The 25,107-nt window shown below is 46.0% G+C and overlaps 2 protein-coding genes across 2 annotated transcripts in view; both read left to right on the top strand.

Annotated features, from left to right (window-relative positions):
* LOC128872978 (L-lactate dehydrogenase-like) overlaps nt 1-25,107 on the top strand; it is a 206,730-nt gene that overhangs the window by 116,000 nt on the left and 65,623 nt on the right. The gene's annotated exons all lie outside the window — the stretch shown is intronic.
* Nucleotides 8,679-8,939, top strand: LOC128885031 (uncharacterized). The gene has a single exon (XM_054138772.1). The coding sequence runs from the start codon at nt 8,679-8,681 to the stop codon at nt 8,937-8,939; it is 261 nt and encodes an 86-aa protein (XP_053994747.1).

Raw genomic sequence — 25,107 nt, 5'->3', positions numbered from 1 at the left:
AAGTCGTGAGCTTAATTCCTGTAATAAATGAAGAACTCGGTGCACACTTTTAACGAAGGTTTGTGCGAATTTTGTTTTATGGCCGTTCGTAAGTGCAGTTTTAATGCGGTGTCAAAATTCTTCGGGAGGTAATAATTATATTACATTTATCTTACGATGGGTTTCATATATAGGTTCGCATTGTTCAGTGATTGTAGACAATTTTAAAGTAGACAGTGTCGAAATAATAGCTTTTCTAATATTAGTACAGAAGTATGTGGTATTATTTGCACCTGCATACGATATTAACCCTTTGCACTCGAGAAAGAAAGACCTCGAGTGCAAAGGGTAAAATTCAACCTTAAAAATGGCCAAGTGACGAAAGCTAAGAGGTCTCCGCAATCATGATTTATAAAAACGACATTTGTGATCGTTTCCGTAAATACAATACGTGGTTTCGTTACAAAAATTAATTGAACTTCTCAAGCGGTCTATTCACGCGATTACCGAATGGTAATTGTGTAGCAACCGCGTGCATCGGCGTGGTTTCTGACAAACGAAGTAATTTACATTAGCCTCTTATCGCATTAAGCCCCTATCTACTTTAAGATCACTTAACATCCAACGTGGCGTGTTAAACCGGCATCTGAAATCCATCGCAGAATATCCGTAACTGCTACCTTCGGAAAAGGACCTCCGACGTGGGCTAAAATCTTGAATTCCTGTGGTACGCGATTCAGACGATTCGCATGTCGGAATTGCTTTATTATCTTCGCCATTCCTGGAAATAGGCTTTCGACGGTACTTCGTTTATTAACGTCGTTTCATCGGGGATTGCCTTCTTCCTGTCGGCTTCAATGACATTCGGAAACGCGTGCACGATTCGGTCGATGACCATGCGTGTGCTTGCCTTATTATCGTCGCAATTTCTACCGTCCTTTTCGTTGTTCTCGGTCCAGTGAACTCGGTGCCAGTTGACGTTTCGTTTTATAGGATCATTGGATCTTACCAGAGAACGGGATATTTTTTTACGATACAAAAATAGGTATGTAAATATGTTTGGTAAAAGGAAATAGTAAGATAGTTTCACCAAGGATATTTTAAAAATTGTAGAGCAAAATATTGTAGGAAAAACTGAGTAGGCCCACGTGGCTTGGACACTTTTAAAAATGAAATTAATCTAGCAATATTAATCTCGTACAAAGCGTTTGTTTTCCGCGCGTGCTTTTAATTTTAGCCTCCCTTACTCTTTGCTTTTTTCTATGCTACATTCAAAACACGATTTTATGATTCTATCGAGTCCGAGCTTCCATCGTTATTATTTCATTGGTTGATAATTCCCAACGTGTTCGCGTGAATGTCGGTCACCGTTTTCATCCTTCTCCATCGGAAAGACCGTCGCGGAGGCACGTTAACCGCAACCGCACGCACAGTTATCCGTGTATCCGGCTAAGTCGTCGCGGAATGCTAGCTGCTGCTCGCCTAATGACTTCATCCCGATTACTCGGTTGTCGTGACGCGACGACCTCCCCAAGGAGGACGGGGCGGCCGTGAATCGTTGCATTATCGCCGACCTCGGTCGGGGTTGGCGCCGACCGGCAGTCAACGTGCACGAGCACCGTGAATAGAAAGGCCAAAGAGCGGAACGTAATTCCACGGTATCGACGCAGGATACGGGAAAACGGCTATTAGATGGTAATGATAATTCGAAAAGGAACGATAGAGTATTGGCAACGCGATGCTGGAACACGTAGCTAATCGGAAATGCCGGCGTAATCGTCCCTGCGAGCGTGGACGTAACTGTTTCTGGCGACCGGGCTTCTGGGATCCTGGAAACAACGAAGAAAACAACGTAACGTCGAATAAAGGTTGTTGTAATAAAAATTTATTAGATGAGTCGTACAGAAACGAATGGAGAAAAAACGCGCGACAAAAAACAACTGTCAAAAACGAACGCTCCGTTCTACAACGCAGATTCCAATTTAATTTAATAAAAATCTTCCAAATTCCGCGGTAAAAATTCTGAAGGTGTCCAACCAGTTCTCCCCGTGACAATTCGGTTTAATTAAAGAAACACGAAAGCGACTTTCGAGCGATCGACGCCGCGTTTATTTGTTTCCAAATCGGGACGATCGAGCACTTTGTTGCAACGGTGACGAGCAGTATCTCACGGTTAAGAATTCGCGGAGGACACGCCGAAATCCCGCGCACCTGCGGGACCGTTGACGTTTATTGGTCGAACGTGCTGTAACGGTTACCCCGGCGTTTCGCTACGCAAAAGCGCGTAGGGTTGCGGTGCTCCGATGCCTCTGACACGCGTACTTTATAGGTGTAATTACGAGTCTTAAAACTTAACCCGCACGTATCGTGACAGCAAAATTGCGCGAGACGACGATACGATAAGGGCCTTCGGCAGCCATAAATTCCCGGGAAGATAAGGGCCGATTCGTTCGGTGGTTTTTCTCCTCGTTGAGCCGTCAGAAAAGTTTCTCTCTCGTTGCCGAAATCGTCGAACCCGTGGCACGAGATTATGCGAGCATTTCGATGATTTACGCTCTCGAATTTCGTTGAGCCGCTGGCAAGGTCCGCGACCGGAACCTCGCACGATCAGCTAGACCCAATGCCATGTTTGGAGTGTTAGGTCATGGTGTAAGATCTCTTTAATATTTAATATTAATATTTCTAACATCATTTTACGAAACTTCTTATATCTCTTGTTAAAATATTGTTGTTTTCTTTTAGAACGTGGATATTTTAAAATATCGTATTCTATTATATACACCATTGGGTTTATTTTCATTCTTGGCAACAGTTATTTACTTCTTAGAGCACAGGGTAAAGAACAAGACTGAACGTAATGTGCTAGGATAGTAGAACAGCTGCACTTAGTAAGATAGTTCAATGAAATAACTCCCTCAGGGGTTGTAGCTATGTTCGTCTGTAGCTACAGCACGGGCTTAGCGATCTCGAGGTACCGGAGCTATAGGTGGGCCAGTAGGCCCCAACGCAACTTGTTAAGGAATTCGATGTAAGAAGTATAGTTGGGTTATGGCCGGCTAACAAATATAAGGTATAGAAAAATGCCCTGTGGCGTAAAATAAAGTAATGGAAAAATATGAGAAATAATTAGCTAAGTTGCATTAGTAGTGCAATATGGGAGAAAGAGAGCTCCATGCACTTAAAATAAAAACAAATAAGCAAGATTAGACACGTTTTCTCGCCCTAGGGCATCATTGTAATACTCCCTCAGCTTCAAATTGCCATTGTCTGTACATCCACCGCTCCAAGTGGAAGATAGTATCTGTTCGATGACGAAGAGATACATCGTCCTCTATCTACGTCGAGATTTCCGGCCTGACGAATCCGTGGCGTTCCAGCTACAGGTGTTTACCTGGACGAGTTATGTGGCGCAGGTGGAAAGTTATCCCAGCGACGTAATGGCTCTATCTTCAACGGTGCGTTCCACTCGGGGACTGCAGCACGAAGAACCGTCGCTGTTACGGCAATAGTCCGTGACTATATGTTCGTCCGCGACTGTCTCGCGCTTGGAAGGGATCAACAGACCTGGCAGTCGTTCAGCCACGGGTGTTTAACGCGTACCAGGGAACGATCGTTGTGTACCCCGGGGACCGGTGTTTACTTTCTCGTTTCTGTTGCGGCTTTCAGTGCTCGACCACGCGCCACGTTTGACATAACCAATGCAACACCGATTTGTTAGCGCTGCGGCGAACGTGCGGTTTGATCTATCTAGCTGGGTGTCTCGTTTGGAATAGATCGCGTTGCGTTGCCATTACTCGGGTTTCATACCCGCTAAGAGCGTGCTAAAAATCACAAATTTGTTCAGAATACGAGCGGCTTTGATCCGGAGGCAGCGGAAAGTTTTAGATTACAGTGATTTGATAGATCGTGAAAGATTTATTTCAAAGGAAAATGAAAAAGTAAGGTGATAGTTTCATATCGTCGCTATGACTTTCAGGTGTGAGGCTGTTTGAAAGAGAACATATTTTTTTATAGGAATTTCAGTTTAAATCGAAATAGAGTAACCAAAATATAACCTGTTGATTCACTCACACTTTTGTTATAAACACAAATTGAATTTTATAAATACAAATTGAATTTTTTATAAATACAATGCAATAAACGTTGCAAATATTGTTCGAACTAATAATTTTGCCAATCTCCGATATAATTGAGGAATTAAAAGATCAACCAGACAACAAGGGAGAAGCAGAAACGTATTTATCCACATTCAGTAATAGCGTGCAAACCAAGGGGGACGACGACACGCCAGAGTATCCGTTCGGAGTATCTAATTAACTCCACTGATGGAATAAATAGTCTGCATATTGAAGTCTGGTTACACAGAGCGCCTATTTACTCCGTGTCGGAGCAATTAGCGGCAGTGATGGGTTAATTGGTCTCGGTCCTCGTTTTCGTCGCGTGACGGCCTTTAGAGATGGGGAGATTCCTCCGGAGCGGACAGCTCGCGAGTGGAACGTAAAAAGGGCATCGCGCCGCGATGATCGCGGGCGCTCGAGAGTTTTAAGCCAGTCGCACACCGACGTCGGAGATGGGCAGGATTTTTGTTTCGAGCAGCAGCAGCTTGCGGATAAAATCGACGAATTTGTTAACTTCGTTCGATCTATCGACGTTCCTTCAGATTTTCTGGAAAACCTATAAAAATTTATAAAAGTATATCGTACAAGAATAATCAGTAGTCGAACGATGTGAAATTAGTGCATCGACTGTTTAAAAATTAATTGCATTTATCATATATCGTGTATTTAATATTTTGATGACTGTTCGATTCGTGTTTGGAATTCCACGTTGTTATACTCGTTTTGCACCGTAGAAGTAAATGTAAAAGCGTCGGGAATTTTTTAAATACTTGTTCTCTGCAGAAACGTTCGGAATCGGTAGTACTTGCAAAAACAAGAAGGGGTTTTTGCGTGTCGCGAGCATTTCTTCCAGGAAGGCGTTTCTACACTGAAATAGTGAGAACAGACAAGGTGGTCCGTTAATCGTGATCACCCCAGATATCTTCCTTGGCGATGAGAATAGGTTTGGTCACAGGAGACGAATGTCTTCATCGAAAGAGAATCTCGAAGTAATCATTTTAAAGTTCGTTGATTCCCTCCGCGAAATAAAATATAATTTTTAGACACAAGTTACGAATCAATGTTTGTTAAAGAATATTTGTTAATTAATTGAGAATTGACTTGTATATTGTTTTGAATTTAGACCTGAAAATTATAATTGCGTTCGATCGACTATACTTGCAGCTTATTGAGAAATGAAAAGAAAGGAATCGTTGTTTCTCTTACGCTGCTTTCTTCGCCAAGAAGGATAGAGACATTTGCGTTGATCGCATCAAGCATTTAGCAGGAAAGTTTCAAACATTTTTACGGAGGCACGCGAGGTAGTTTTAATTCCTCGGATGCATTCATTCCAGGAAAGAGGAGATTGTTTCGGTCCACGAAAAAACGAGCTCGTTCGAGGGACTTTAAGCGAAATGCACACTGAAAGAACTCGAGAACGTGGTTCGTTGATACTTGTTTGTCTAACGTACTATTAAACCCCTCTACTGGCGACGATGCCACTGAGTTGGGAATAATTTGAATAATCGAGTGAATCGATCTTTGAATATTTCCTAAATATCTCTAAATATTTCATAAATACGTTACTCTTGAATAACATTTTAAATTGCGTTTTCCCTTCCTCAGACGTTGAAAAAATAACTTTCATAAACAAAGTAAAATAGAATAAAGTACAGTAATATCTTAAATAACGTATAACGAAGTGGAAATTAACAGAATTCGCGGTGGACGGAGTACCTTTACAAAATTCAAGATTTAAATGGAGAAATATTCTCCGAGTTCAAAAGGTTAAACATCCTTGGAAGTGGTGGCTGTTGTACGTAAAATGATCAGGCGATGCGAGGTAGTTTTTGCACCTCGAAAGCGTTTCTTCCAAGAACGAGGAATGTTCCCGTCCGTGCAAAAATGAATTCGTCCGTTTCGGCGAAACAAACCGCGAGGGGAATAAAGACACGTTCCTTGCGTGTTCTCACTTCTCTTTCTCGAGGACTTGCTCTCGCCCACGATTGCCGATCTTATCTCCGTCCGTATCTGGAGCCATTTGCGCCTCCACGAATCACTAGGTGCTTTTAATCGGTGAACACCGTCGGCCTTGTATTATACGAGATTGCCAGGTACCCTCTTGCATCGATTCCGTATCCTCGCTGCTCATGAAACCATCAATTTTTCAGCCGGCGTGCCTTTCAACTCGAATAATTGAATCCAAGTATTCGAAACAGTATGCTATACAGCCATTCGTACCATCGGAATCTTCCATGTGAAATGTGGTACTTGTAGTGATTGCCAGATTTCGATAGAGGTTGTGCTAAGAAATTTTTGGGGTGTCCATTTTATAACTACGACAGAATAGCGTTAGAGAAGAAAATATTACTAATATTTCCTATTGGATAGTTACGGATAAGTTTGATTCCTAACCTGCTGGTGGACTCGTCGGTAAGGCTACCTATCAGGTCCGTGCCCCGGGATGTTTGGAGGTCGGTCGGGAATGGCTACAATCTTATTGCTTGCGAAATGAAGTATTGTTTAGTAATTGAACCATTCAGCTCGAATAATCGCTTTCTGAAACTATTATTACCCCTTCCATCGTAAGTATTTTACTTTCACCCACCTTCTCCGCAAATTCTTCTCGTTTCCCTGTTAAAAATAACCCCTTGTTTTCTTCGAGTTTGCATTTGCAATCGAAAACGAAGCTTCGAATAGGGTAAGACTAAAAGCACGCGATTCTGTCTTCCTTCCAACAGATTCCTTTCGGCGTGGTTGCGCAATGGCGCGCGTTTAAGAACGAGAAAGCACGATTTAACACCGGCAACGATCGTTCCCGATGAATCGGTCAGGCGGAAAGCCGGTGGCAAAGCCAATGCGACTCGAGACCCGTGAAAGAAACTAGAAAGGAACGGCAAAGTGGAGCAAGCGATCCGGTATCTCCGCCTCCTATTCGCCCCGAAGAAACAGAAGGGATAAGAAGGGGTAAGATACCAGTGGAATAATGTCTCTATTCTCGCTCGGGCTGCCACATTCTCGAGCTCGTTCTACCCGATAATTACACGTTACCGTAGCACACTGGGCGCCCTTCAATTAGGCCGAGGAATCACCTGCTTCGATGCTGACCGACGAAAAACTCTTCTTCGTCGTCGGCCGTGAATCAGCCCCCGTATCTCCGGGGAATGCTCGTCATCGCGCGCTTATGATCTTCCGTCCAGCCATAATTCGTCGCTCACTTTTCTATTGCAAGCTGAATCCGCGAAGATGCGACAGTCACATGTCGAGACTTAATTTACCTTGGTTCTCGTTTCTCGAATTGATTTTTGAATTCTTATTGCTTTTCGATTGGATAGGTAAACGATCTGGCCAGGAAATGGCCTTAACCCTCGGTGATTAGGTATGATAAAATTAAACGTCCGAGGAAGCAATCTTTACACTAAAATAACATATTTTTAGTAGATGACGACGCGTTTGATAGAAAATCTCATTCTGTAAGAATCGAAACAGGTCCTGGAAGAAATCGATTTGGCTAGAAAAGCTTCTAGGAACAAAAGAATCGTTCTTCGTTCAAAGCAAGATACACAGATACCCATACTCGAACCCGGTTAAAATGATCCGAGATTACACGATCAGGAGATTCCTATAAAGAGAAATCTCATTAACCTTTTTCTATTTTTCGCATCCACACATGGACTCAGGAACAAGTCTTCGTAGTCGACGCAAAACGTCCACGGTAAACATAATTAGTCCCGCGGAGTCCGCATACTGAAGCGTCTTACTCGGTGGCAATCTTTGGCGCACCGATTGCGAGTCGATACGTATTACGTATGATTTTCTTAATTGCCGTCCTTGCACGGGCGTGGTGGTCGTATCCTCGGTGGCCACTCCTTTCGTCGTCCTTGGCTTGCGAGGACGTAATCGTCGCGCTGTCCTCGCCTCGTTCGAATGAGTATTTCGTGGCGCTTGATGCGCGACTTCTTCGACCGCTGTCGACAGGACTCGGTTTTAGACGACGGCCACGTTTTTGTCGAAGGGCGTTGCGTGCGCAGCTGCACGACAGGAACCATATCTCAATTACAGGATTAATATACGAGCCATAAAAGCGATACCGCTGCGTTCCATGGTCCGCCGCGGCGTCCTCCCGCGAGCACCCTCGTATTCGTTGCTGCGCGCATTCCTACAACGCGAGTGTGTAATCCAATTAGATCCGTGCCCGTCGTGATTCGTTCCCGTCGATGGCTTCCGAGCTTTCGCTTCGAAATATACATGTTTGCGCGTTGCGCGCCAGGTGGACGCGGAATGAGGGCAAAGAGTATTAATGGGGTAGGCGTGGACTGAATGACCTACGTAATTGAAGTTTGTCGAAGCATAGATTCTAGTCTGGACTTTCATTAGATTTCAGCAAGTGTGGTCGACTCTTTGATTATAGACGAAATTATAATTTTGATGCGATGAGAGTATGTGTGGATTTGAGAACGCTTGGCTTAGGAAGCTCAGGAAGAAAGGTTAGAAGTTGTAAAACAGAGGGTTAATTGATTAAGCAAAGCAGTCTTTCGCAAAGCCCATGAAAGTGGCCCTGAAATGCTCCTGCAGGTACTCGGCAGCTCCAGGTCTTAAGGGATGGACGTTCAAGCAGAAGGTGCCACGTTCGACGGTATCGTGCAATACGTGTTGAAGAACATGAGGATCTCGCAGTCGCGAGCTGGGTGCTTGGTCATGGAGGTGCTCAAGACTGGAGTCGCTCTGGGGACGATCAAAAGGACACCGCGAGGCACATACGTCCTGGTGGCGGACAAGCCTGGACCCATCATTCACAAAATAAAGGAGCCAAGATTCAGCGATGACAGCGACGACGAGATCTCCTCTGACGACAGCTTTTAATCGTTACTTCGATCGTTCCTCGAGAGTAACATCCAACAAGTATCTTCTTTCTATCTTACACAAAAGAGAAGTCCGTTACGAAGTGGTAGGATTCCATCTTTCTTTTGTAAACATTTCTCCGGAACACGCCATTAAACTTCTCCACTAAAACATCATTTTTCAAAAAGTCACATTTGACGCCACTTCTTGATTCCGATAACGAACGGTTCGCATCTCGAGCCTAACCCGGACACTTGGCGAACGTTTCCTGTCAGACCCACTGCGGCGCTCTCGGCGTAAACTGTGTCCTACATTCCGATCCATTAATAAAATGCTAATCGTCGAGTGTAAATTAATCGAACGCCTCATTATTCGTCGTCGTAATTGAATAATTGTTCCGGCGCTCGTTTCCCGTACGCGTCCTGTCATTACAATACTAATTGCGCCGGCTGCGCGCGATGCCCCTCCCGCGCCCCCTTCGTCCTTAATGACTCGACGACTCTTCCTCGTCGAAGCGCACTCCTCGCAGCTGAAACGGATGCGAAAGGGCCGCTGTCTGTGGCGTCGACGACGAAGAAACCGCGTTCACCGGGCCGTTCTGTTCTTGCTGGCAATTTCAAGGGATATTTCGTGGCCCTTTCCGGTCGGGGGGCGAGTATCGGCCCCCGCTTCAGTAATTGGTTCGTTTTAACTGCGAGCTCGATGGTTATGAATTTATGCTTCGCCGCGTAAGATATAATTGGCTGTCCAATTAATATCTCGATAAAAAACTCTTGCCTCCGCGAGATTCCATCGAGGCCCCACCCTCCCCTTCGCGTGTGCGTAACCCTGTCCCTCGCTTTCTCTCTCGGTCGCTCCCTTTTCGTCGTTTTCCGTCTCTTCCCCGTTGTGCTCGCATGGCTCGTAATACCTCGTCAGCGGGGGTCCGGAACTACCGAAAACCCTTTCGGTGGAAGCATTCGGTAAACGAGAAGATGGCGATTGGGATCGACCACCGGACGGATAATTGATTTTCCACCGAACGAGCGTCCCACGGGAGCAGACCATCCGTCGAAACGTCGAATTATCTGTTATGTCCTCTTTATCTTCTCTAACAATTTCATATGTTTCTGAGAACTCTACACCCCTCTTCATTCCTCTTCACGTGCACAAATAAGAAAATTCGCCCTAAACGGTAGCGTCTGTAATTTTTCAATTTTGCGTCCTCAACCGTGTCTGAAATGGTTGAACGTAACATCGAAAGAACGGAACAGTGGATGACATAACGATCTAGTGAAAGATCCTCAAAGAATGACGGAACAAACAGGAAACCTACAGGACTGCTACTCAAAGTTATATTCTCTCGCCCCTCCTCGTTACAGTTCGGTCAACATCCAAAGCTGACGGATGAAAGGACCAGGAAATAGTTGCTCGAGGCGTGTCCCGTTTGGACAACAGTGGGTCATTGGAATCCACAACGTTCCACCGTTGAGAATATCGTCGCCAAGCCCGGAGTTATATATTTCAGCGAGGAACTAGCCGGTTGTCGGTACTTTGCAACAATGTGGAGAACGTCCGCGCTCGCACGCCAGGTCCTTTGATTTGTGTTCCTTTGTTGAATAAGCGTTTTTCCATGCATCGCGGCCTCTCACCGGAACGATGTAACTCGTTTCTCCCGGGTACGTATGTTAAGGACCTTTTAAAACGTCTCTTAAGTTTACCCTGCTGCGCTACCGGTACCAGTTTCCGTTCTCCGTGGCGCGCTACACATAGGCGAGCTGCTATTGCCTCTGCTCGCCGGGGCGAGCACGCCTCGCCTCTCGTTCTCCTTTTCTTCCCTTTGCCTAGGCCCCCGGGGCCCCGCGATCTCTCTCGCTCCCCGAGCTCGTCCTTTCACTTTCCGTCTCGCTTACTCTCGATTCACGTTCTTCTTTTTCGAGGTGCTGCAGGTGTCGTGCATTGTCCGCCGTCGCGGCCTCTAAATCTCCGTCCCTGACGTTCTGCGGCGTAGCTGCGGTACTCCCAAGATACATACGACTGTCGGGAAGTTACACGTTCCCGCGACTCGTCTTATTGCAAAACGGCCTGATAACCATCTTTTCGGGAATTTCGGGCCCTTTCATAAGTTTCATCGCCGCGCTGTCGTTCCAACGAGCACCGCGAGTGGCAGGCCTGCGGAACTGCTCGATGATGCTTTTTTGGATATCATTATCTTCGTCAGGGGTTGGAGATTCGAGATACTAGAATGGAGGGAAAGCTGGGTTCTAAAAGAGGGACCGTTCAATGTTTACCGATGTTCTTTTAACCCTTAACCCTTTGGTTCCTGAATTTCTCAAAATCTAGAATGAATTTCATTCTGAATTTCAAATCTAGGCTTGCGATCTCTTAATGAAAATACAGTGGCTTAGATAGAAGTAGGAAAATAATACTAGTGCGAAAATTAGTGAATCGTCACTCGGACAAGTAGAAAGACCAATTACCAGCTGAACGAGATTTATTCGGGCTATTACAAGGAACGGTCGCACCGCAGGAACGTGCAGACACGAAAACTATTCGCGCCTTACAGAACCATGAGACGCGTTGCGGCCCGCTAACACGGCGCCTACACGTATTTATGCGTCCGCCGGTACACCGACCGAAGCGTTAACGTCGAAACCAAATGCGTACTTAACAACCTCTGTAACAGACCTGTACACCAGTGCCGCGGGAAGGGCGAAGGAACGCAGCTTCGGATCCCGTGAAAGCGAACGTTACTGTTGCGAACAGTGCAAGCTTCAAAAACTGACCAAACCTGAAAAAAAAACAGAATTCTAAAAATTAAACAGTTGATATTTGCTATTATTTTGGCTAAGAGTAATTGATTTACCAACTAGTGGATTGATGGATTATAGTCTAGTACTCTAATCATCTAGGCCCATCATCAAGGGGTAAGGTCATAAGCTAATTTCGAGAATTTATTTCTAAAATTGATTGAAAGCAGCGAAAAAATCCAGTAGGATATTTCGTCAAATGCATATTAATTTGTACGAACAAATTTTTGTATGTTCTTCTTCTAAAATTACATTAACAAAGAAAATTGATTTACTGAGATTTATAATCCAATGGTTTAAAAAGATCGTGGATATCGAGTCTCGTGAAAACTTGAGATCCGTCCAGTTGAGATCTGTCCCACTGTGCGACGCCAAGGAAAATGTTCGCTCGCGATCCTATACGGTGTCCTCGCGAACGGAAGACTTATGCGTCTGGCCGCGCTGCTCGGTCTCGTGTGCACGCTGGAGAAGTCGGAGAAACAGGAAGAAAACAGAGGAAGGGCCAGGGTGTATCGGCGGCGTACAAATTTATGCCGATGCTACGTTAATGTTCGCCGAGGCGCATACATTTTCCTCGAGCCTTCTCGGCCGCGGTGTTCGCGGCGCAGCTGCGTCTCGACGCCCCTGAAAATCTTGCTGAACGGATTGGCTTTCAGGATGGGAAACCAGCCGATCGTTGATTTAGAGCGAGGCTTTAAAATGAAAATGAATACAGATCAAAAATTATTAGAATTTAGATTAAAAAACTATTTTCAGATAAAAACTAATCACTGAAAGTAAATTTATTCAACGAGTAAAAGACAAAAATGTTCGAAATTTTATTCGATAATCTGTATTCGAAAGGAATTCGATCCACCTATCCGAAGGCTAAACACTGACATCAGGAGGCTCGCGATGTCTCCAGGTGTATCCTTGCTACCCTTGAACAATTTCCCTGCGTTTCGGAGCAGATTTTGCAACGGGAGGTAATAGCATCGTAGAGCTGCCCCGACGGAACGGAGTAATTGCGTAATGTAATGTAACATAGTCGCGTGGATAAATTGCCAACGCGTAATGATGGCTTTCGGTGTTACGTAGAGGCGAGGCGCGTGTATACAAGACTGCACGCATCGATACCGATCGCAAGCAGCATCGTCTGCTAGAAATCCACTTTTACGGACACGCAACGCGTTTCGCCGTGAAATTTGCCTCGTATGGAGTGGACGATGAAACCATAATCTCCGCGGACGAGCGGCTAAACGCTCTACCGTGCGGATGTTCCGGCGCATTCCCACGTAACGTAGCATCCTCCACCGAACAGAGTTCACAGAATCGGGCGAATTATAATCGAATTAAACTCGATGGTCGCGATTGCTTTTAGAATAAAAACGAATACACGAATTTCTCGGGGAGTCAACCTCTTCATGTAAATTCTTTTGAATTGTTTAAAGAGATGTATGTTCGAGAATTGAATTCAAAATTTTTATCATTACAAAGATGATACGATGATATACATTAAAAAATGTGAGTTATAAGGTAGTCGAGAAGATATGAAAAGAAAAAAGAAAGTAGAATAAAGAAGATCAGAAAATAGTACACCAGCGGTACTGTACAAGGATATAAATGCGCATTAAAATGGCGTAAATTATCCACGAAGAGATAATCATAAGAGGCATTTTTATCCTGTGTCGATACAATAAATTGCTTCTGTCCTTAGATCAAAATATTATCTTTACTGCCCGCGACTTATACCGAGTGTCTAATCAAGTTCGCGCATTTCAAAATCCCTTATCCCCGTATATACATACAATAATATCGATGTAGATCAAGATGGTGATTTCGAATGTCTCGCCTGGCATTATCGAGGCGCTATCGGCTACTTCGTTCTCACCGAACGAGCTAATTCCCGGCCGATAAGGCCGCGTTTCGCGTTAATCGAGGCAGATAAGGTGGCTACCGTGGCTCTGGGAAGGGGCGGAATTAATTAGCGTTTCTCGCGACCGATTGGTGGACGTTCGAATCAGAGGGAGACCGGGTACCGTTTCGATCGTATCTGGGCTTAACTGTCGCGGGCTGGTTCACCTGGAACGAGTTTAAATTACTGGGGGGAAAGACTGTTGCGCCGCCCGATACGAATGTCTTCATTACGCGGCCATATTTTCGGAGTAATTATCGACGGCCGAATAAGTGGTTACATAACATCTCTAACGAACTACAAAAGTTGTCCCGTTGGTACCCAAGAAGTAATCGCTGAAGGACTCTGAATATTTAAACCTTTTGTCGATAACTCGGTACCTCCTCGCATATTTCGTTAAAAAATTGGGAATGGTGAAATAAATTACGGAAAAGGTTTCGTTCGTTTTACCAAAATTCAAAACTGCTCTTTGAACCAGACCTAACTGTAGCCTCGAACCACATCCTCGGTTCTCCCAACCTGCAACTCAGAACAAATTTCGTGTACGCCTTCGATGCTCGAGCCAACATGGTAATTTCTAGCGCCTCTTAGCGCTCACTCTCGCGTTAGACGCGCACTCTCCGTCTCAGCCGCAGAAACGGACTTCGAAGCCCGAGGTGTACGCGGTGGAAGGAAAAAAAATCCCAGGAACGCATACGCGCAAGGAATTTCGCGTTATCGTCGAAGATGAGGTACGTGCTGATTACCAGCGCTGCTTACACCTTCCTGCACACTTCCAGGCTTCGTTTCTCTCCTGCCTCCTCCCGCGAAATTACAAGACCCGACGGTGTCGGAGAGGCGCACGGACGAGGATACGCTGCGCGAGGAGGGTGCGCGCGGGGAATCGAAGGTGAAATTACGCTTGGCAAACTACGCGCTGGGGCGTACTTAGAGTTTTACTGATTGCGAGACATAAAGCGTAATTGCGTGGCCGACCCCTAGAAGAACCAACGGAGGAGCCGCCTGGCCGAGGTTTACCGTGATCCCTCGAACGCTAAGTGCCGCGATTCGAATCCGGTTTACGGTATCCGCGAAACCGCGTTGCGACACTAGTGGGAAGCGATTATGCTCGGGTCACTCGATCGCGTTGGCGGGCTGACCGGTACCTAGACAACTGGATCGTGATCGTCTGATTGGAAACGTGATTGCGTGAAGTAAGTGATACTTTTTGGACGAAGAGGTCCGTTTTGGTACATCTCGAACAGTTGCAGTAAATGGTAGATGCTATTAGGCTTTCTAGAAACGTTTGGCCAGATTGGGAGTGAAATAGGTCCGTGACATGTCAGACATTTCCATAGGCGAGTGCCGAATGACGACTTGCAGTGGTTTGGTTATTGGGGGTCAAATCATACCATTTTTTTGTTAGAGTTTTCAACAGATACTTTGTCTTCTTCAAACAGATATCTTAGTTGCTTCTTCCTCTACCTGGTGAGAATTATAATAATTCCATCTACTGAAAATCCCTCTAGTGGCGAGGATAGGAGGTGCCCATCACATACGTATGAGCATTGAGCCAAAAGGCTCGCTCTCAACGGTTTGCAGGCGTTAGTCTAATAACTGGTTATTAGTACCAGTGCCACTGGTAGGGGTTCTTTCTCCAACGAACCCTCCATTAGCCGACCAGGAAAGAGAACGGAAAGACAAGCCTTCTCCATTTTTATATTTCACCGAAGCAAATACTTGGAGTTCTAACTCTAGTCTCGAGCAATTGTAAAGAGTTTTGCACTTGGGTGTTTTCTTTCCGGTGATGTCTATCGCCATCAACAACCCCAGGGCCCGGTTCTTCTTGGAACAGTGAACTCCGAGTATACATATTTCTCCCTCGAATGCGACCACGCTCGTACTTCCCTCTCGTCGATATCGCAACGCGTTGCCTTTCGCCACGCGTGTCCATCTCCCGCTCCTCGCCGCTGCGTTCATTAGCAGGCGAGCCCTCGTCCATTAAGATCGATTATCTCGATACACAGGAATCCACACTCTATTTGGATGATGTTGCAAAATCGACGCGGGTTCCCGTGGCTCTCGTTCCTCGCGTCTCCCTCGCACGGCTCCAAGACGTATGATCGACGATAGCCCGCAGGATCGCGCGGCCATCGGGTCTTGGACGAATCGCTAGGGCGTTTATCGTGTCGGGAAGACAAATCGCGAGTGTCTGGTAATTTCCGTCGATCAAGGCCGCGCCTGACTGCGTAATACACGATCGAACCGATCGACCAGATTTTTACCGAGAATCGATTTGAATTAAACACACGCCGCCGCGTCGTAGAAGCAGCTGGTCCGCGCGCAGGCCCAATTAGGGTCTAGACGCCACGGCGGAGGCAACGGCTCTCTATCTCTCGCTTTTTCACGTGACGGGAGCACTCTTCCTCTCTGTCTACGGTGCTCCGACCTCGTGGCGCACACCTGAATCGCCGAACAGGCCTCGAAGAGGACAAGGGAGGCTTTTAGCGGTCCGCGCAGCCTCCTTACGGGCTTCACACTTTATTTATCTACATCTCTGTTGCACGCCGCGCAACGCGCTTCCAGTGCATCACCTCCGGGGCCCCGTGGGCCGCCGACCAACCTACTTACGTATATGGCGCACCGGGGTGCAAATTATGCATGTCGCAAGTAGCCTTTGCACACGACCCGTGTGCGTCTTTTTATTGAACGGAATATTTTAAAGCGGCGGGGATCGAGCCGCGCGCGGCCACCGCTTCTTCATGGAAATATATGGAGATACGGTCCGCTTAAAGGGGGAAAACGTTTTTTTCGAAAACGTCGCGGTCGCGCGAATATGGTGTCCATTACGCTCTAAATAGCGCGCTTCTCGAACGGGCGACCGAGCTAATGGACGCTTTTCGTTTCCTGCATTTTTGTTCGTGGAGGTTACCGGCAACCAGGCGAAGTTTGTGAATTTCTTTTTGTGCGCAGGGAAGGTGTACGTTGTAATTCAATTATGAGTAAACACGCGATGGATGTGTTTTAGGGTTGCTGGATAGAGAATGAAGGTGCAACGTTTTATTTTAACGAAGACATACAGCAGTTCCATGTGTATTCGTACCCTCTGTTTATCGAAGAAATTTTGTTAATTTAAACGATAGGTTTGGTGTTACTAAATAAATTTTATATTCTCCAGAAAGTTCATGGTAATTTGTGAGAAAAATTCAGAGGCACATTGGAATTTTGATTGAGATTTTGGAAACAAAATCAGAGTACAACCTTCCCAAAAACTCCCTGTACTCCCTCCAAGCTGAGCAGCCTATCACCTCCACTTCTACTGTAATCAACGCAGCTTCTTCTCGAGAATCCGCTGCCACCTCGACCCATTCGACCGCAAGAAACCCCGAGTCAGGAATCGCCAGGATAGCGAGAAAAGTCGGGATCGCGAGTCCGTCGCGGATGGATCGACGGAAAACGAGCCGACCTGTTCTCGATTCCAGCGTTCGTTGATCGGGGGAAGCCAAAGAAGCGTGGAAACGCGCGAGTTCCCAGAGCGGCGTCTCTCAGCGGTCGCAAAGGTGTTCGACGTCCGTCGACGCGGTTCGGAAGCGTTTCTTGCGAGCGATATCGGTTCGCGGTGGCCTTCTATCCCCGCGTACACGTGTACGCAACCACCGAGAGGCGGCATTATACGCGGGTCCATTTATCTGCGGGGATAAAATGCAGATAGGATCTGCGTCCGCGCGAGGTCCTGCCAGTATTTGTCATGGAGATGCGACCCACCGATACCACCTCGCCCGTCCGTGGAATTACCCTCGCCGCGCTCGGATTCTTCAGCGTGCGCCGGTAATTTACCAGGCCCTCGACGTCGCGTCACGCCGCCGATCCTTTCCGCCCCATCCTTCCTTCCTGCCCCCCTAAGCCCTTTTCAGCCTCTTTCCTTGACTTTCGTCTTCTGATCCGCTGCTCAGCGTCTTGTCGGTTCGAGAATCTTTTTGGCTACCAGGGAAGTGTTTACGTGCAATTTATAAAAAGTGTAGGAGATCGAGGTGAGGCTACGAAGTCTTATTAAAATAGAGAACTTTACCGTGTTTACCTAAACCTCAGGGGCTGTAGCTGTCCTTGGTCGTAGTTGCAGCACGGGTTCGGCGAACCCGAGGTACCCGAGCTCTTTGGTGAAAAACTTTGAACAGATTACTCGATAATATTAAAAATCACAGTTCGCGTACTCGAGCATTCGCCTTCACGATCACGCATACTTGTACGCGAAAATATTTTCGGTTACACAGCCACGCGTCGGTAATGACTACATCAAAATTGCCTGATCGACGCCAAAGAAAAAACGACGAATCAGTGGCGGTGACGACGTTAAACTGGTCGAATAAAAACTGTGGGACTTTGCACCTGAGCGACCAAGTCCCTACACGGTTTCCAGTAAAACAGTCAAACGTCGCGCTTACTTATGGGACGTAATCTCCGTGGACAGCCGGGAATCTTAATCGTCGGAACAAACACGGACTACTTAAAGTGCTTTGCATAGAAATGTATAACTTCCAGTCGGGGTATTAGCCGGTCTGAACCTCTTCAGCCTGTAAAAGGCTTTTCGTCGGATTTAAGGAACAGAGCGATGAAGTGACTCTGAAAAGCGGATAAGTGGGGTGATTCCTGCAAGAATTCGAGAGTCGAACGAGAAAGAAACGCGATCAGATAACGTTAAACTCTCCGTAAATATCCCTCTAATGCGGTTAGATTCGTTTTACGGAATTGCGGGACGCTTTAGCGAGTTTCTTTCAACGTTTGCGAGGCAAAGTGGTTCCCGAAGTGTGTGAATCATCTTGGCATCTTCTAGGAACGCGTGTAAATGTCAGCTAGTTCGTGTAGAAAATAAAGACACCAAATTTCGAAGTAAAAAAGTTACAAAAATTGGATAATAATAGGTCTAATCTAGCAGATCTGGATTTACTATAAGTTGACAAGCTATGGTTCTATCGGTGTTTACTTAGTAATAAAATATACGATATACGTTTGTAGAATATTACGCGATATCGATACAAGGAAAAGAGCAATTATTGCAAACTGTGATACACCCATGGTAGTTCAATGAGCCCGAGAAACTCGCGAGAATTCCTAAACCGTTCCAAAAGAACGGATGAAAGTACAGAAACGAAAGGCAAACAGTAGCCGACTGGAAAGACGAGCCGTGTTCGGGAACCAGGCAAAGGCTGGCATTCACCTCGCGAGAGTAAATTAGAGACATGGTGCGAATGAAGGGAACAGAGGATGAATGTGTGAATGGGCAGAGCGGAACGAACATTCCGTTTTATGCTGCGTTCGGTATCGATCAAGATGCCCCTACACTCGCACTGAATCACTGGACACTCGGTAGAAGAAAGCACGTGGATTTTCTTTGGCTCGAGACGTTCCTTTGGTTCTTTCTATCTTTTTCCGTACCGCGGTTCTCTATTTCAATAACAATTTGTTGAAACTTGCATCTGGTAGAATTTCGTATAATCTCTGTTATCTTTTTCTACTCTCCAGATTTCTAAAGTCAATAAATTTCCACATCAAATGTAAATCTGCTATGCGATGTGTGACCGATTTTGTTATTGTTTATGGCACACGCTATTGGAGATTAAATCGTAAGAAAAAGGGTTAATTGTCACTCGTAATAGACAAGTTACAAAAATATCGAGTGCTCTCAGAACGGGCTAGACCGACTCACGAAGGGGAACGATCAATAATGTTGAAACATATCTAGAGAGTGTGCATTCATTGTGAGAGAGTAAATTAGAGAGATAGTGCGAACGAAGGGAATACAGAATGAACGTGTGAATGGGTCGAGGAAAGATTCCGCTTTACAACGTTCAGGGAATCGGTAAAGACGCGCCCCAAACCATTTTCCTGCGTAAATTGAAATACAAACTCATCGTGGACGATGCTTGAGACAAAGATGGCGTGAAAAGGATTTTTTTTTAGAAAGTATCGGTTTCTTTGAAAGGTTTTTTTAAACTCTTCTTTCTGAAAACTTGCCTTAGCATTAACCTTTAAAATCCTGATTTTCCAAAGTAAATTAAAAAAAAATAACAATGTATTTATTGCAGCAGCCAGATTAAGGGGAAAAATAATAAAAGAAATCGCAATACATATAAAGAATCTTGTGCAATGATAACGTACATACAGCCAAATATTAAAAACAAATCAATTGCAAGTCCGGTATCAAATTTGAAAGTCAGAGTATTTAAGAATTAAACGATGTATAAACGATATGTCGAAGGATCGGTACTCCGCATAAATTGAAATACAAACTCTCCTCGGACGTGGCTGGGAGACGTTCAGTGGCGACGACGAGGAGGTCTTAGTTTCGGAATGGATCGGTTTGAACGTTATTGTCCGACGATCGTTTTCCTGAAATCCACGCTCCCCGGAGGGGTTGAACAATGGGGCGTCCGGAGTAACTGCCAGTATCGGATTCGTTGATCGCACATTGGATCGGGGCCGGAGGGTAGAGGAAGTAAAGAAGAACAAGGAGAGAAAAAAAAGCAGCAGAAAACGAGATTCTAAAACAACCCGACGCGTTCCTCGACGTCTACTCCTCCCCGTGTGCCACGGTTGTACCGCGACACGGGGCCCGGGACTCGCTTCTCTTTTTCTTATCGGAATAAAAGTCCGGGGAGTATTAAGAGTACGCGGCGGGCTGCCGGTTTCGTTGGCGTAGGTCTCTCGATCGGCGCGAGAGAGCGATCAAATAAAGGGGGAAAAAAAGTTAAGGGAAGGGGAACGAACGGGGGATATTCTGGATGGGGGGAGAAAAAAAAGGAGAGAAAGGAGGATCGAGGGTCTCGTCGAGAAACGACTGCGGCGGCTCCCGCTGAGACAAAGGGCGAGAACCTGCACTCAAAACAAACATCACTCCGCCATTCATTCGGCCAGCGGATTTCGAACATTCATCCCCCAACGATTCCAGCGCGACGGCGAGTGGGACGAGGCGAGGGCGACCCGAGTCGAGGGGAACCGCCGAAAACGACAATGAGAGGCGAGCTCGAGCCGCCTCCGGGCCCCCGGGTCGCTTTTAGGGCGCATTCACACGCGTGAAAAGGAAGTGGCGAGGCCAACGTCGCGCGGAACCAACCGAGGAGAAAGAGCGTGCGACGCGACGCCAACACCTCCTTCGCGCTAGGCGTTCAAACGGGAACGAGTGGGCCCCTCGACCCCCCTTCTCGCGCGAACGCCGCTTTTGTGCGCTCGTGTCAAGCTTCTGCGAGATCGAGATCGATCGCAGGATTCCGCGCCGCGGGATCCACGCCTCTGTACCTGTTGTATGGGAAACTGCGCGCAGGATGTGAAGCGGACAGCGTCGCGCCACCAACGGAGCTAACTCGTGTTACTCTTTCCTTTGATCTTTTTTTGGAGATTTTTGGCAGTCGCAATAAAAACGATAGGGAGTTTAGAATCGTGGACGCATATTTCAGTTGATAACGGGAGATTCGTTATTGATTTTTTCTTCTTCTAATGACGAGGCTCGTAGGGAAATACCGTTGTACTCTTCATTGAAAGCTTCTTCGATTTTAACCAGTCGGCCCTCTTTTCAGAGCGCGCTACCTATGCGTGTCGTGAGAATCGAGCTACGACAGGTGTGGTTGTCGAACACAGAGTAATATTGAATCGCAAGGACGGCTATATGAAACATACTCTTAAATAACCAATGGTAACTAAATTGTACCCGTGACGAGTACACTCATCGATCACAGCTGACTGGTTAAACGGGCATTCGCGCAATCTGTGTGCTTTCATTTCTTAGTTTACTCTACTTGTAGTAGTTTACTCTACGCAGAGTATTTTCACTTTGACGAGGTTAGTTCTGATACATGTTATTAGTCGAAGGCACTCCAAACTCAACAAGTATAATCACGATACGTATCACTGGATGAGTAAAAGCGTTTCGTAATTACGTACCGTAACTCACATTTTTAAACGTCAAACTTTTCAATCTAACAGGGCTCGAACGGTCTCGCGATTCACTTTGTACCATCATCAACGTCCGCGCTCGTTAATCCACCTCACGCGAATCGGTAGATCGAGGGACTCGAGAATGAATATCTTACATCCACGCGAGGCTCCCGTGGTCGATCATCCATCTCGTCGAGTGCGCCGTGGCCCCGGTAGCGGGATGATTAATATCGTAATCGCTAAATTAGTAACACTTAACTCCCAAAAGAATTCTACGGAGGCCCCTGTCCGATATCGACGCGTCGACAGTACGACAAGGGAGATTTTAGCAGGGAGACGGTAGCGAGAGAGAGCGGAACCGCCGGGCTGCCGGCTCGAGAAACGTTCGTACGGCCTAGATATCATCAGGGGTCCCCGGTGGGTCCGGGTTCGGGAATCATTAGGGCCCCGAGGACGACGCATTCCGCAGTGGGCATCGGGCCAGAGTCGTCGTCGGATCATCCGGTGGCCCTCGACGTGGCTTGTCCTTCGTTCGTCCCTCCGCGTGGCCTTTCGAAAGATCGGGCCCACGGCATTTATTAAGGCCCCTTATCAGATTTCGATTTGGACGACGTGGAGCAACGACGGATACCGTAATTATTTTTATTAGTACCGCACTAACAGTCCACCTCCTCCTCGGCGCGAAACCACCGAACGATCGAACCCGGCGCGAGCTCGGGGCCCCGATCGCACAAAGGGGCCCGATGAGTTTTCGGGATACCTGTGTCGCTTCGTAATCGTTTTATTGCGCGCCACGAATCCCCCTCCCCCCCCTCCTCACTGTCTTTTCCTCTCCGAGTCCGTTTATTACCGTTCCCTCTTGACGAGGTGTCGCGAACGCTAGGATTCTGCTCAACTTTCGCTGATTCTTGATACAAGCAGGCTGCGTTTTGATTATGTTTACTTGTGGGCGGGGTGTAGATTCGTTTCCACGTGAGAGCAATGGTAGTTCGACTACGAACTTGATGTATTTGGCGAGTAACATGGATACAGTATACGATAAGTATACAGAATATATTAGACAACAAAGTATGGTGATATTTATCATTTTTACTAGACTCGGTGTTGTTAAAAAGGTATTTTCTTCAACGAAATGAATTCAATGTTTCGAAACCCCTACATTCTAGAATTTATAGCGACAAACTCTATCAACCAAACAGCGTCATGTATCATTATGCAAAAACAGATATTCGCAAACGCCATGAACGCTCCATTGATACGAACGCTGACGAATAAGGACAGTTACCACCGTTAACCTAAACCAGGCCTGGCTCGAGAAAAGCAATTTAAACGTTGAAGATGCAATGATGAAAGTTGATCGAAGCCTCGAGTTTGATGGAGGAGCTCGCTGGACGCGAGGAGACGGCTGGTGGGCGTTCGTGCACACAAAAGTCGGATACAAATTGTAACGATAGACGTACAAATAGGATAGAGTTACGTTGATCAGGTGAAAAGTGCTTTTTGCCACTTCCACGGCCGGCGTATCATCAATCATCAATCACGCCGGCATCAATCTTTGTTACGGTATAATTTCATTGACCTGTTAACGTTCCCTCGTTCCGCGCTCTCATCAATACACACAGCCGTGGGTTATTGACTGCGGTAATCAATCCCGTGAACCTTGCCGCGGGCATCAGTCTTCGCGCGGCCGTTGGCGTTGGTCAGTCGCTTCGCTCGCGCGAGTTGGTCAACGATCGTGGACTCGTCGCGATACCGCGGGGAAAATTGGCCCTCGCGTAGAAACGTTCACGATTACCATGAAATAACATCTTGTGCCCGAATGCGACGGAATATATATGCAATCTACTCTGTAATGGAAATTATATTACGTGTCCCGTTCTCAATAATATCGTAGTCATAACTAAACTTATGTTAGAAGATTTTGCAATTAGAACGCAAAATTATAAGCCGGTTGAAGTTCATAACTGTGACGATCATGCTGTCAGATTTCACAGTAGAGAGTTTGACAAAATTCGCACCTGATACTTTCGTATAGAAATATTTAATAGACTTCCGAATACTATCACTCATCCTTTAATACGCAAATAATTTCTTTCTCGAGAAACAAAACAAAATTCGTTCGTTCAATTTATTTTTTCGCATCGCAAAGAAAATTCTAGCAGCGCTACACTAATTTTAATTTGACGATGACACACGACGTTCCCAAATTAGCCGCATCAAATCCGAGATTAATCGCGCGCATTAAATATAGAGCCCCCCCCCCTCCCCTCCCCTTCCCTCGAGTTTTTACGCAGGGGCATTTTTCACTCTGCTTTCAACAGGCCTCGTAAAACCCATGTCTCGGTCGCCTAATTAACCAGCTGTTAATCATCCTGACAGATGAATTCCGCTTCCGGTGTTGTCGGTGCCCCGCCGCCGATCGCTAATTCCAACTGAGCATTGTATTTTAATTAGGCGCTTCTATGGAATTATGGCGATAACGAGGCCAGCGCGCATCCCCGGGACAAGACGTTAATTATGCGATTGAATCGGATCCGAGGCGTGGTAGGAAGAACGCCATCGTAAGGAATCGCAGCTGGAACCTCCCACTTCCTTTAAACTTGTGCGGTAATGACCACTGACCGAAGAATTTATATACCTTTGCTAGCCTTTGTTATTACCTTCGCTTCCTACTTCCTCGACGAGGAAACGGAGCTTCGTCTGCGCTCGATGCAAACTCCTGCGGAGCAAAAGGATATCTGCGCACCTTTCGGGATTGTTATCCTCGGATGGAGGAATTAAATTCTAATTTTTGTAATAATTCTTACATACCTCGAGGGGAATACGAGAATATAGATATTCACGTGCCTATTTTCTCTACCTCTTGATGATTATTATTTTCATATACAAGAATTTCATGAATACTATTCGTAGCTTCCAAGCGTATATCGTTAAAACTTCTTCAGCAGGTATTACACTCTATTACACAAATTTATAGAAGAAGGCCTAAAGTTAGAGAAACTACTCATTCTGATTATCGTTATTTGGATATAATGCTAAGAACGTAAAATTAAAATACTATGAAAGCAAAAGAAGAATCGAATCATCCCACTTGTAATACTGGCTGCTGGAATAACGTCGAATAATGTTCGAGAAAGTCTGGAGATCATAACGCGTGCGTACCCACACATAAACGTACAGAATATACTGACAATATGTCCCATAAAACATTACTAAATCCATAGAGGAAGATACGACTGGTTTCGAGTCCGTCGTGTTCGCCGTTTCATCCACAATGGTGAACGAAAACAACCATAATAATACTAATAATAATAACGTCTTTATTACACCGTACGGAAAGAAAGTGCATGTACAGAGTGGTGTAAAAGGCGAGGCTCGGCTACGGTGCTATTAACTCGAACCTATAATATAAAATTACACGCAAAGTAGTCGTCCGTGCACTGCTGAAATAGCATTCAATCTGCTCGACGGCTAGATCGATATCGTCGATCGGTAAATGCCCACCAGAGATGGGAAGAATTTCATTCGATTAATATATAACGAATAAAACCAACGCGTAGCAATTTGTTCGTGACGTTTACTCGATTGAACGGCTCGA

The sequence above is a fragment of the Hylaeus volcanicus genome, chromosome 2, assembly GCF_026283585.1.
Source record: "Hylaeus volcanicus isolate JK05 chromosome 2, UHH_iyHylVolc1.0_haploid, whole genome shotgun sequence".
In the NCBI taxonomy this organism is placed as follows: domain Eukaryota; kingdom Metazoa; phylum Arthropoda; class Insecta; order Hymenoptera; family Colletidae; genus Hylaeus; species Hylaeus volcanicus.
The sequence above is the reverse complement of the archived record's forward strand: the minus strand, read 5'-3'. Positions and strand labels throughout refer to the sequence as shown.